This window comes from Megascapheus bottae, chromosome 9, assembly GCF_031878675.1.
Source record: "Megascapheus bottae isolate mThoBot1 chromosome 9, mThoBot2.hap1, whole genome shotgun sequence".
NCBI classification, from domain to species: domain Eukaryota; kingdom Metazoa; phylum Chordata; class Mammalia; order Rodentia; family Geomyidae; genus Megascapheus; species Megascapheus bottae.
Window position 1 is genome coordinate 48,776,594 of NC_143517.1, and position 13,712 is coordinate 48,790,305.

At 32.2% G+C, this 13,712-nt stretch overlaps 1 protein-coding gene across 3 annotated transcripts in view; it reads right to left on the minus strand.

The window, feature by feature from the left end:
• Csmd3 (CUB and Sushi multiple domains 3) overlaps positions 1 to 13,712 on the minus strand; it is an 842,017-nt gene that overhangs the window by 718,098 nt on the left and 110,207 nt on the right. For all 3 annotated transcript variants that reach the window (XM_090339296.1, XM_090339294.1, XM_090339297.1), the window contains exon 3: positions 8,058 to 8,170. In XM_090339296.1, the coding sequence (XP_090195422.1) occupies positions 8,058 to 8,170 (113 nt within the window). The remainder of the gene's footprint in view (positions 1 to 8,057; positions 8,171 to 13,712) is intronic.

Sequence of the window (13,712 nt, forward strand, 5' to 3'; positions counted from 1 at the left end):
TTGAAGAAAAAGTGTCTTCAGTACAAAAGACTGAGTTGCAAAATAGGAGTGAAAAAGTACAGTTTAGAAAGGAAAGCGCTTTAAAAAAATCACTCAATAAAACAGATTTCACCTAAGGCATTACACATTAGAAATTCCCAAAGAATAAATGTCACTTCAAAAAGGGGGAAAAATACTTGAGTGGGAGGAGCTGTCCTGTCTTTTGACACGCGTCACTGGCTTTTTCATAAAAGCATGTACACTGACAGCAGAAAAGAGCAATTTTTAATAGGACTTGACATGGATTGAACGTCAGATTTATCATATATATATATGATATGTGAAAAATAACTCATTGAATATATTTGTATATAAACAGGCAAGATATACATTTTACTAAAAATATGAATTCTATTTTGTAAATTCTGTCTTCAGTTAGTAATTTTGAATCATGTAATCTGATTTATCACCTCTCTGTGGTCAGTATGGCATGATCACCTCAACTAAGCACATGTCTAAAATGGCAGCGGGTGTCTAAAATGTCACAATGGCTGCCATTTACAATCTAAAATAAAAGATATCATGTGATTACCATAGTAAAACCAAGTGATGAACTTTGTATCATCAATAGCTCCTCATTGAGACAGCTCAACAAACAAATATATCTCTCATGTGAAATGTGTATACAAGCAAATTTTAAAGTTGAATCTTGAACTCTGGTCCTGGGCTCTCTTTGAACTTATTTTGATTGAGGCTAGCATTTTACCACTTGAGCCACTTTGACTTTTTCAGAATACTTTATTAGAGATTATTAATACTCTCACTGATTTTCCTGCCCTGGCAGGTTTCAAGCCAATATCCTCAGATTTCAGCCTTTTGAATAACTAAGAATACAGACAAAAGTACCAGTGGCAAGCCCTAAAAATTCCTTTTATCCATAGTTAGGATTTGACTTCAAACAAGAGCTTAAGTCTTTTGTAATCATTTCTAATTTTGTAAAAGTATATTACATCTTCTTTACCTTTATCTTCTATGTTCTTTATTCAGAAAACTATCAATAATCTTTACTTTTATTTAAATCAGACATTTAACAGTAGAATAATAAGAGCAATGACAGGGAAAGAAGTTCTTTTGAAATTACAAGTTTTTTCCCATATTCTATCATTTATAGGAATATAACTAGTCCAATTTCATTCTTTATATCAAATTCAAAATATAGGAGAAGCTTTCTGGTTTTCTTCATTTCCTTTTGAAGTACTGGAGATTAGCTAAGGACTTTGCCTTTTCACATAGCTTTTTCACTCTGCCACTTGAGTCAGAACTATAGCTCAGAATAATTGTTCCAGTTTTCACTAGGACATTTTCCTACATCCATCTCATAATTTAGAATGACTAGAATTGCAAAAACAAAGCAAGAAATGTTACAAAAGATCAGGAAGGAAAAATTACTATCCTCCTGTTAGTGGGAACATTAATAAATCTTTGTATCTAAAATGTAGAAATGTTTACCTTGATCAAGATCAGAGAAAGTGGTACTGTAGATCAATTGGTAGAGTGCTAGCCTTGAGCTGAAGAGTTCATGGTCAGAACCAAGGCCCAGAGTTTAAGCCGCAAGATCATTAAAAAAAACTTATTGGAGACAGGAAATAAAATATTCTATTAATTACTTTTGACTCTTAAGTTTCCAGTCAGTTTTCAGACAAAAGTGTGTAATTTATCATTGACTTACAATCATCAGAGTTGTTCAAATGTCTGGATTTTCATTGTCTTTCTTCTTGGATTTTATTGTTCTGGAGTAATCCGTGCAGTGACTCAAATCATGATAGCTAAAAATTTTGGTGGTTACTACTGGAATGTGAACAACTGGAATTTGGAGCATGTACTTACTAAGTAAAGACTCTATTACTTGAGCTACTTTATTTCTCTTGGTGTTTTTGTTTTTATTATCACTGTTTACATGAGTCAGCCTAGACAGAGATCATTCTATTTATATTTCCCACATAGCTGAAATAACAATGATGAACACATAGCTCTTTAACAGGCTCTGATGGGATATAAGTAGCCTTTGGCCTCAGTTGGCCTCAAACTGAAGCCACCGCAATCTTAGCCTCTGAATTAGTTAAGATTACAGGCCTGATCCATTAAACCTAGGTATGTTTTTTAGAATAACTTAACTACAAAACTGAAAAAGTTCATGGTTTTATATATTCTAGTTTATATTCCCATTATCACTGAAGAAAATGATAAAATTGAATTCTTCTAGAATTCTTTGAGGATTTTTAGTAAATATCTGGTTATTAGAGATTAAATATAGTAGATATTCTATAAACCTTTTATATTTTAGCCCTTTAAGAAAGACATAATGAGACCTGTACTCAAAATGTTAAGCAACTATGTAAAAGTCCTTGATATGGAAGCATTAAAAATATTCATGTTGAACATCCACTCTCAGTATTCTATAATTCACTACAAAGTTTTAAAAAGATACTTAAAGGTAGTGTATAATGTTGAAACACTACATCTAAATTCAAATCATATGTGAAGATTGTTACCAGAACTTTCTATTCACGGGGGCATGATTATCCATTAGTTCAACAAAATGCTCCATTAACATAAAATGAATTTTACCAGGGAAAAAAGCTATTAAATCGCAGGAACACTTTTAAAACATGTGTTTCCATTTTTTCTAACAATATTAAATGACAGGGCCCATAATCTACCTAAAAGTAGTAAGGTATAATTGAAGTTTCAGGTATATAATGTATAAAATGAAGAAAACTTTCTTCTTTTAAATGTAAGATATTAAAAATGTAATGGAAATCCTGACGATTATATTTGAAACTTATACATTTATTTTAGATTATTTATATTCATCAGAAGTATCGATTTCCAAGCAACATACACTATTATATTCACAATGGATTACCTGTTATTTTTATTCATTTATTCATTCAATATGAATTTATTATACACTAGTGGAGGGTGATTAAGAAGGCTGAATAATAGCTGGGAAATGATACTGGAAAGTTAAAGAGACATGATTTTTTTTATTTATGACTTCATGTATAGTCAATTCATTCGGTAATAACATAAAAATGTATTAGACAAAAATATTCTTTTCCATTCTCCAAATGTGGGATAATAATGTTAACGTAAATGGCATAACACTTTGAATATGCTAACTACTTAATAACTCATTGGGAAGAAACTGTCATTAATCTTTCAACCCAGCTCTCTTGTTCAAAAAGTATTTCCTTTATTACTTTGTCTCTGATTCTTATTTTATTCCTATTTGTTTTGCTTTGGAAGCTGGTTCTGGGCATGAACTCAGATTCTGGCACTAGCTTGTTTTTGTTTCTTTTCCCTCAAATGGACACTACCACTTGAACCATATCTCCACTTTGTGATTTCCATTCATTTAGTTTTTATTTGTTTGGTTTTAAGAGAACGTTGACTAAACTAAAAATTTATAGACCACCTGTAATGAGTACTTTTCTATGAAAGTAATTATTAAAATCTAAAAAATAAGATTTTATAGAAGAAAGTGATAGAGTAACACGTTTCTTTTTCTTTTCTATATTCGAATTTGTTTGATTTCATGGTGCTAAAAAATGGCAATTCTCAGTGTCACACTGATTAACAACTAAAACAATTTCTTTGCTTATTATCATGGGAATCATTACATTATTAAGTTAAAAAATAATGCCTCTGTAATACATTTTGTTCTATTAATGAGAGGAAACCATAAGTTCTAGTTCAGAATACTTTTCATATTCTTAACATCTGTTGAAGCTACTGATTTCAAAGCTACAAATGCACAGATTTTTGTGATCATTATGAAGTACATATGTACTTCATGTAGTAATTAGTTTTTTTTTTGCCAGTCTTGGGGCTTGAACTCAGGGCCTGGCACTGTCCTTGGGCTTTCTCAAGGCTAGAGCTCTGCCACTTCAGCCACAGCACCATTTACAGCTTTATCTATGCATGTAGTACCAAGGAATCAAACCCAGGTCTTCTTGAATGCTAGGCAAGCACTCTACCACTAGGCCAAACTTCTGGCCCTTAGTAATAAGTTTTTTTAAAAAATTATCAGTTTGTCATTTTCAATGCCTTGATTTGACATTGTGCCAAATATTTGATAATGTATCATTAGTTAATTGAGAATTGTAATTGAATTTAAGTATATCAGGAGTCACATATTTAGATAATACAAACTTAATAGCATGTTTGTCTTACATGCTATCCAAAAATCTAGGAAAGAAAATATATTCAAGTTATAGCAAAAAGAAAGAAGAAATGGATTTGAAACTTCTTAAATTATAAAACTCTTAAGTACTTCCATAGTAGGTTTATTGATAAAACTGCTATTCTTAAATGAGTTCATTCTCATAAAGACATCATTAATCATCCTAATACATGTCTACCATATTTTTGGAAGCCTATAAATCTCTGAGTTTATATGCTGAAAAAATTTTATAGCAAGATTGTATTTATATTAAATTTATTTATATTTAACTACTCAAGATTCCATGCCCAGCATCAATGATATTTTTTACATCTCCAGATAAAGAGCTACGATAGATGAAAAATAATGATATCATTTTAAATGAAACTGGCCGAATAGGCATCTCCTTTCACAAGTAATCATTGAACCCAGTGCTTATCACTTTAACAGTAGGTACATTCATAAGTTTAATAGTTTGCCATTATAAAGAATTGCATAATTTCTGAGAATGATAAATGTCTTAATTCTAGGCTCATTATTAAAATGCAATCACCCCTTTAGCTCAAGCTTACTTTTATTTTTAACCCTATGTGAAACTATAGACTTCAGCCTTAACAGTGAAGAAAGAATAGAGTCATTTACGATGAATTCCAGCTTTTATGGAAATCACAGGAATATAGTTCCCTGGTACACTTTTGGAATGATGCAGGGAACAAATTGACGCCGAAAATGTTAAAACAAATTGAAAGGATGTTGATACCAGTGGGTTTGTGATGTATGGGATACAGGTGTGTGACACAGATTGGATTCTGTTAGAAATATAAGTGGATCCTTTAGAACTGTTGTGGATCGTAAGCTCCACTCCAGGTGTGCACCTTATGAAGTTGCATTTTAGCAAGTTCACAGGGTGGATTTCAAGAACACTTACGTGTGGAAAGTACTGATTACTAGTAATGTAGGACAGAAAGAAAAGCAGCACATACAGAGAGAGTGCTCAGTACCAATCAACCTGCCATTTACTCTCTTAGGCTGGTAAATGTTTAAAAACTAGGTTTTTCTCGGGGCGGGGGAGATAAATGCAAAAATGCTACTCAAACATCACATGCATGGATAGAGCAAATGCACCTCACATGGTTGGTTGATTTTAAAGTGCCATCACAAAGTTTCTGAATCCTGTGAGAAACTAATAGGCACAATTTGTTGATAGGCTCGATAACGCTGTTATCTGTAAGTCACTTCATTGCTACTTTTTCTTCATTTGGATATTGAGATAATATATTTAGCTGTGGAAAATATATATCAATATAAGCACTATATAAAATACTGTATGTAAAAGAGTATTTTAGTGTCTTGCAAGCAATCGCTATTGAAATTATATATATATATACTTTATTAAGAAAATGAAAGGTTTCAATTACTGACATTGTTAGCATATTTCACACTGTAAATAAAACCACATTATCTTGACTCAAGAGAGATAAAATAAGTAATTATAACTGAAAAAACCTAAAGATTACTGAAATGTAACTTAATATCTTGCAGATTCATTCTTTAACTTAATAATTAGAATAGTTAAAAAGCTGGGTGTGGTGGCTCACGCCTGTAATCCTCTCAGTAGGCTGACATCTCAGGATCATGGTTCAAACCCAGCCCATACACGAAAGACCATGAGATTCTTATCCCCAATTAACCTCTAGTCTTGTAGGCAGATGTACTGAATATCTTTATTCAAAAGCAATATTGAGGGTAGCATAGATTTTTATATATTGAATATATATATATATAAAGTATAAATTTACAACAGAAAAATAGAGCAGTACAGAAATACATTCCTCTCAATGGCAGGCTTGACTACCCCAAGAGTCTAGTACCTTTACTCTGGGGACACCCTTGCTTTGATTACCTCCTTTGTTGAGGAATGACAATTTGCTTCCTTTTCATTGCTGTTGAGAATTAGGTTTCTAGCAACTTTAAATACATCCCCCAACTGGGGGATTGCTACTGAATTTGTCCTTTTTAACCATAAATAATACAGACAAATACCGCATGATGTTCTATGTTTGTATAATTTCATAGGGAGAAATAATAGAATATCAGGAGATGTGTAAAAAGCATCTGAAGCTGTAAACACAGATTGAGATATTGAACCAATACTTCATATTACAAAGTATGTGGTTAGAGAAATGTGAATTAAAATATATTTTACAGGCCCGGAGCCATGGCTCACGCCTGTAATCCTAGCTACTCAGGAGGTTGAGATTTGAGGATCAAGGTTCAAAGCCAGCCTAGGCACAAAAGGACCCAAGACTCTTATCTCCAATTAACCTCCAGAAAACTGGAAGTGGGGCTGTGGCTCAAGGATAGGGTTGTAGCCTTGAGCTAAAGAGCTCAGGGACAGCTCTTAGGCTGACTTCAAGCCCATGACACGTACAAAAAATAATATATATATATATTACAAAGATTAAAATATCATTGGCCAGGTCCTGCTGTCTCAAGCCTATTATCCTAGCTACACAGAAGGTAAAGATCAGAGGATTGAAGTTCAAACCAACTGGGAGGCTGAGAGATTCTTCTCACAAATTAACCAGCAAAGCTGGGAGTAGAATCATGGTTCAAGTGGTAGATGTCAAGCCATAAATGAAAAAGCCTAGCAAGAACATGAGGCTCTGAGTTCATGTCATAATACTAACACAAAATAAATTGTGAAATTATACATAAGTATTCAATATATCGACAAACCAATAGTTATCCACAGTTTTTCAAAAGAAACATTAAAGTCCATATTAGGCTTTGAAATTTGTGAGTGACTTTCATTAGAAAATTTATAATTATGAAATGAATTAATATTATTGCATAGACTTAATATGAAGAAGAGAAATTTATTCCATATTGGAAGACAACATTTAATTAATATTTTAGTTTGACTTGTTCTATATTTTTACAAAAGTAGACAATATTTAAATAATTTTAGGTAATATAAAAATACTGGGGAAAATATCAGAATCACTTTCTCGAGCTATTTTTTGATTGTCCTCATGAAGTAGAGAAATCAAAATGCATTGATATTGGTGCAACATTTAATTGCATTATTTTATATTTCTTTGCAGTTGAAGACGCATCTTAGTGTTACATCAAGAATTGCTCAGAACTAGCTAGAAGTGGATAAATATCAGCAATACAGTTACTTTACCAGTTCTTATGTAAGTTAAATTTACTGCAAGTACATGAAACTGTCTTGAAAAGCAAAAATTTTTGTCCCAGTGGATGATCTGATAATTAATTATATTTTCTAAACATATATAATTGGAATGTTTGAATGTTATTTTGTTAGTGATATGTAGAAATACAAATGAAAAGAAGAGACATTTTCACCTTAGTATTAAAGGTAGAGAAAACTGAATTTATTTGCATGTGTAGCTTGTTTCTCTCCCTCTACTCCCTCCCCCCTCTCTCTCTTGATGGCACACTTCAGAGAAAACAGAATACTCATTTCCTTTCTGGTACAGAGGTACCATACCGGAACAATTAGACCCATTGATGACTGAATGCCAAATTTAGTCTATCCTCTTAATTTCATGTTTTCTGCCAGTGCCTAACTTTGTAGTTACTGTATGATTAAATAAAGAAAATAAATTGGAAAGTATCCCATTTCTAGGGAGACTAAATTCAAGCAGTACAAAGTAGCATGCTATTGTAATTTAATTAATAAGTAGCAAAACTATCTTGTGACATGACTCAAGATAGCTGGATAAACTTTTTCTCATATTGAGTCTTCTGTTCTTGCCAATGTGAAGAATCCTTGTTTGACATCATTAAACAGAGAAGTGATTCCTCTGAAGTCATTATCACTTACCTTCATAATATACTTTAAACCCATGGGCACTCACTGCAAAGTCACTGGTCAAACGTAGTGAAAACACAGATTTGGTACTTGTCACAGGTGGTGGCAAATGGAATCCTGTTAACCTGAAATGAAATGAAATATTAGTAGTAAAATTATTTTACCCAACAACGTTTAAATTTTAAATCACATAACCAACTTCTCTCTCTGTCTCTGTCTCTGTGTCAGTCTGAGCCTCTCTCACTATACACACACACACACACACACACACACACACACACACACACACACATATATATATATATATATATTCATTATGCCCCCTACTGTAGATTATGGAAAACCATTTCTTAGATAATACTGTTTCCCCATGGAGTCATTGGTACATATTCAAACATTGGTCAAATTTAGTGTTTTGCACATATCAGAAAATTATTATCATTTATGTTTTCTTCAGAATGATAAATGGAAAAAAATTGAATGCTGAATGATATTTTGTGTTTCTTTGACAGTAATACAAGAGTACATGCAGATTTTTTCTAACTACCAGTTGAAGAAATGACAGCTCAGAAGTGATAAATAAATTGTTCATGTTCTCAGATTCACACAGCTGTGCAACAGTGGTATAGTGGTAAATTCATTTGTGCTAACTGTAGTTTTACTAGAAGATCAATACTTTGATGAAGGCAAATGCACCTCTAACTCATCTTTGTTTCTTCATAAAATTTTAAGAGTTTATTGATGAGTTATCCACAATAGAACTTTAATAGGTTGGAGATGGCAAAGACAAGATTGTGAGATCCTGATTATACAGTCACTGGATTAAAGATTTGGAAGACAAATGAAAACCATTGCCACATCACCAGTGATTTTCCCAAGAGAATACTTTTAAAAGTCATCAAATAAATATATTAAGAATAGAATAAAATTATGAACTATAAAGCTCCCTCATATTGCTTTTTAATAAGATTTGAATTGAAATGTTAATCAATTAATAGTTGAAATGCAATAATTTTTCTAAATTGAAACTTTGATAGGTGCCATTCAAACAATCATCACTTTGTCTCAGATAATTAGCCAAGTAGAAAAACATTGACATTCTCTTTCAAATTACTTTATAAAATGTCAGAATGTGGTTGTGGCTGAAATGGGAAATTGCTATAAACTAAAGGAAAATCAATACAATGGGTTTAAACCCAGAAAATAACAAAAAAAAGCCAAACAAAAGAACAAACAAAAATTACTGCCATTAGATGGAAATTCAAATGAGAGGATGAAGTTATTCTACATATATTGTATGCATATCTGAGATTCTCACAATGGAAGCTTCTAAAGAGAAGAAAATAGTGACTTAGGGGTATAGGGGAGGGAAATGGGGACAAAAATTTGAGAAGGGGTATCAGTGCCTGTGAAGTAATGCTCCTTCTAATTGGAAAATATAACTGTAACTCCTTTATTAGTTACAATAAAATATAAGAAAAATACTGTCATGACTGTTTGATGGTACACAGAAAAACTTCAGATGGTACACAGAAAAACTTCAAATACACAAATAAACTTCAGATATACAAATAAACTTCAAATACACAAATAACTTCAAATACACAAATAAACTTCAAATACACAAATAAACTTCAAATACACAAACTTCAAATACACAAATAAACACATATACAATATATCTAGTACCAAAGTCAGATACAGTAACACCATGAACTAAACCTTAAGGGTAGAAGAAGAAAAAAGAAATAGCTTCACACAGTACACTGAAAAAACAATCACAAATATGAACCTCTTGTTTCCATATTCTGTAGTTCATTTAGCCTAGCCTCTTCCTATATGGACATATGCACATAACTTTTGAGCTATTATGATCCTCTGTTAGGAGAATCCTAAATGTACACTAATTGTTCCCAATGAGGGAAACCATGAAGCCTGTTTTGGTCTGGCTTACTTCACTTTATATGTTTTTTTCCAAGTCTTTCCATTTCCTTATGAATGGGGCAGTGTCATTCTTTCTGATGGCAGCATAGAATTCCATTGTGTATAAGTACCATATCTTCTTGATACATTCATCTACTGAGGGGCATCTGATTTGGTTTCATATCTTAGCTATTTTGGATAATGCTATAATGAACATAATTGTGTTTGTAGGTTTAGTATGGCTTTATTTCTGGATATTTGGTAGATACCCAGACATGGGATTGCTGGGTCATAGGGGAGCTCTATGTTTAATCTTTTGAGGAACCTCCATATTGCTTTCCAGACTGGTTGGACAAGTTTACACTCCCAAGAACAATGCAGTAGTGATCCCCTCTGGCTACAACCCCACCAGCATATGTTGATATTAGATTTCTTGATAATGGCCATTCTAATCATACCCTTCTTTTAATATCAAGGTACAAGAAGCACAGTATAATTCATGGTACATGTCAGTCATATTAAAGGTAAAGATCTTCATGACAATCTTTGAGTAAATGTCATTAAGAGAGTTCTAAATTTTTCAGAAATGAACATTCTATGAAATTTAGCCATTAGTCATATGATGGCATTTCAGTCAACAATGGTAAGTATGTATGGCTCTTATTGCCTAGGGGTAGTGAACTTACTTACATCACTCTATAAATGACTCTGATAGTCATTATACTACAATGAGATGAGAGTTTGCAGACTGAGGATATCAAGCTTTATCAAATAGCCAAAATGTGAAGTCGCTAGACTATTATATTTCTCTAAGCATAACTGTATTATGTTTACATAACATTCATATTGATTAATAAGGCATTTCTAAGTACATGTATTGTTATTTAACAATGTATAACTTTGAAATATTTTAAAACTTAAGTGCAAGTAGGAAAAATTTAACATAGTGAGAATCTGTGTCCAGAGTGGAGATGTAAATATAGAAATGTAGGTAGAGAGAAAGATGGACAGAGAGATAATAGATGATAACTATTAACATGTAGATATTATATGGCTTGTGCATGTAAAGATATATGAATATAAATACAGATGGTAAGGTAAACCATGGAATTCATTAGTTTTCATTTTCATTGTTTCCACACTACTAGAAAATCTGTGTTAGGAAGTCTGTTAACTGTCTTATTGACTCCCTTAATTTCTGTTACCTCTCTTTGTAGCAATATTCCTTATTAGATTTTGCTGATGAATTTACTTTTCTACATTTATTCTGTGATGTAAAAGTGTGCCTTGATCGATAAGTGTGTTAGGTTTGCAGGTATTAGCACTGAAGTTTTTTTCCCAACTGCTTACAAGATTTTTTATTCTAAAACCACAAATCTGTTTTTCCAAAATATTGAGCTCATGACATATTATCATAAAATTTCTGCAAATTTTACATTTTCTGCAAATTAGTGAAGTCTGTCTCTGATTTTCATATCCTGGACCAAAGCTTAAAACAGCTGTCCTTAAACATCACTGAGCTTTATTTTTATATTTTTCTTTGTTTCCTTAATGTTCAGTGATGTGATGTACTTAGACTATAAAACTATTTTTCACGGAAAATACCTTTCCTTCTTTCAGAAGCAGAGATTAAAAAACCCTCAGTTCACTAGATCTAGAGGCAAGTTTTTGGCATATATCATTTTACCAGTGACTTTGGAAATTGTTTTTTCAAGGTTAACATTATATCCATGATGCATATAGTATAGAACAAGAAATCTCCATCAAAAGGGTATCATTTCAACTGATTTTCTCTTCTCTGTGAGTACTTCAAAACTACCTTAATGTCTCCTACTTTTTTATTTCTTTATTCAATGAATCATTGATCTTTAAAGCTATAAGGAACTTGAATTAAAAAAATCTACTAAAGCATTGAGATAACTTGAATGAAAGGAAATAATGCTGCACAATTAAACAAGGTTAGATATTTAAATATATAAATGTCAAACTCACAATGATACCTGTTCATAACTATATTTTTAATATTTTAATGCTTTGAAAATTAGTTGACTATGACAACTAAAATTTTTACTATCTGAAAGTAAATAAACTCATTGGCAATGTTAGATAAAAGGAAATCATTGACTATTATCTATTGATATTTATGATTCCTATCTTTGTTGCAGAAATGTATGGTTAATATCAAAATTTCCAGATTCAATAAAATATCAAATAGGATATTGATGAACATGTATTGAAAAATACAATTAGATTCTTTTTTTAACAATTTGATATTGGACATGGGATTTTTTTCCAAATAAACTAAGAATAAGAAGATGTAACATTGACTTATCCCATAATTATTTAAAAAATTATGTGAAGTAAAGCTTGTAAATTTAAGATTGTGCTTACATATGGTCAATATTATTTTCATGTTTATTATTTTGCTGATAACTAAAAATTCTTCTTATTGGTTAGCAGTGACAACAAAGGAGCATAAATCTCTAAAGTAATTGTCATGTTGCCATTTCCTATTGGTCCTGAGCAAGTTTTCTTCCTTTCTCTGATTTTGTTACTTCTTAATATAGACATTCTTGGGAAGTAGCCTAGTCTAATTTCAAATCATTTTGATTCTATTCAAGACAATTGTTTGTCTACAAATCTACCAAATAGAAATATTTGAGCTAAATTTTTTTTTCAGAGAAGCTCAAACTCAGCATTTCCCCTGACTGATACACCTTTTTCCACGTAATTGTTTTCAGAATTTCTAAACAAGTATATCTAGCAGAGTAATTTTTAACTTGGCCTCCCACAAGAGGCAAGTAATAACAGAAAGTATGGATTCTTGTACTATGACCACCAAAGCCCTAGCACTGCCACACAATATTCCTCTCACAGGACAGGCCCCAATAGCTAAGCAAAAACATTGGCATTATAACTCCAGGTCTTCAAATTCAGGAGTGATCTCCTGGCAGTGCTTGCCAAGACTCTGAGGCTTGCCTGCTAGACTTTGGACTGAGAGCTTGGGGAGAAGTTTCCACAATCAGTAAAAGGCACTGTCTGCCTGGAATTCATCTAACTGTACAGAGACTGTCCACCAAATATCTACTTTTGACCTGGATACACAGATACAGACCAAGAAGATAGACACTGCTGTTGGCCCAGAGTACTGAACTAAAACTCCCAGGACACAGAATAAATTAAAATCCTCATCAAGACTGACACAGGAGATGTGAAGTAAAGCTTGGCTCAGATACCAGACAGTGACTTCATGAGTATAAAGGCTGCCAGCAGGTTAGCAACATCCCTGGTCATATTGTAGTTAATACACTTAAATATATACATGACAAAGAAAAAATATTGGAACCTGTAAAGGTGAAGCAATGAGTTACCTAAAAAGGCAAACCCCTTAAAATAAAAGCAGACTTTTCAACACAAACTAAATGCAGTGAGGACATGAAAACACATAAGCAATACCTAAAAGGTAATAATTGCTAACTGAATTGGTCTATATGGAAAAATTATCCTTCATAATTTGGAGAGAAATGTAAACTCCCTGATAAGCACATATTTTGAAAGTTCATAACTATTAAACCATCACTGGAGGCAATATACTCAAAGGAATCTTAAGTACAGAACACAAAGGATACCTCTAAAATATGAAAAATTCAACACTTAAAAGATGAATATATTAGCAAAAGAGAAAGAAGAAAGAAGCAACTACCATAAAATTTCAAAATGAGAGTTACTGTAATATATTTTTGA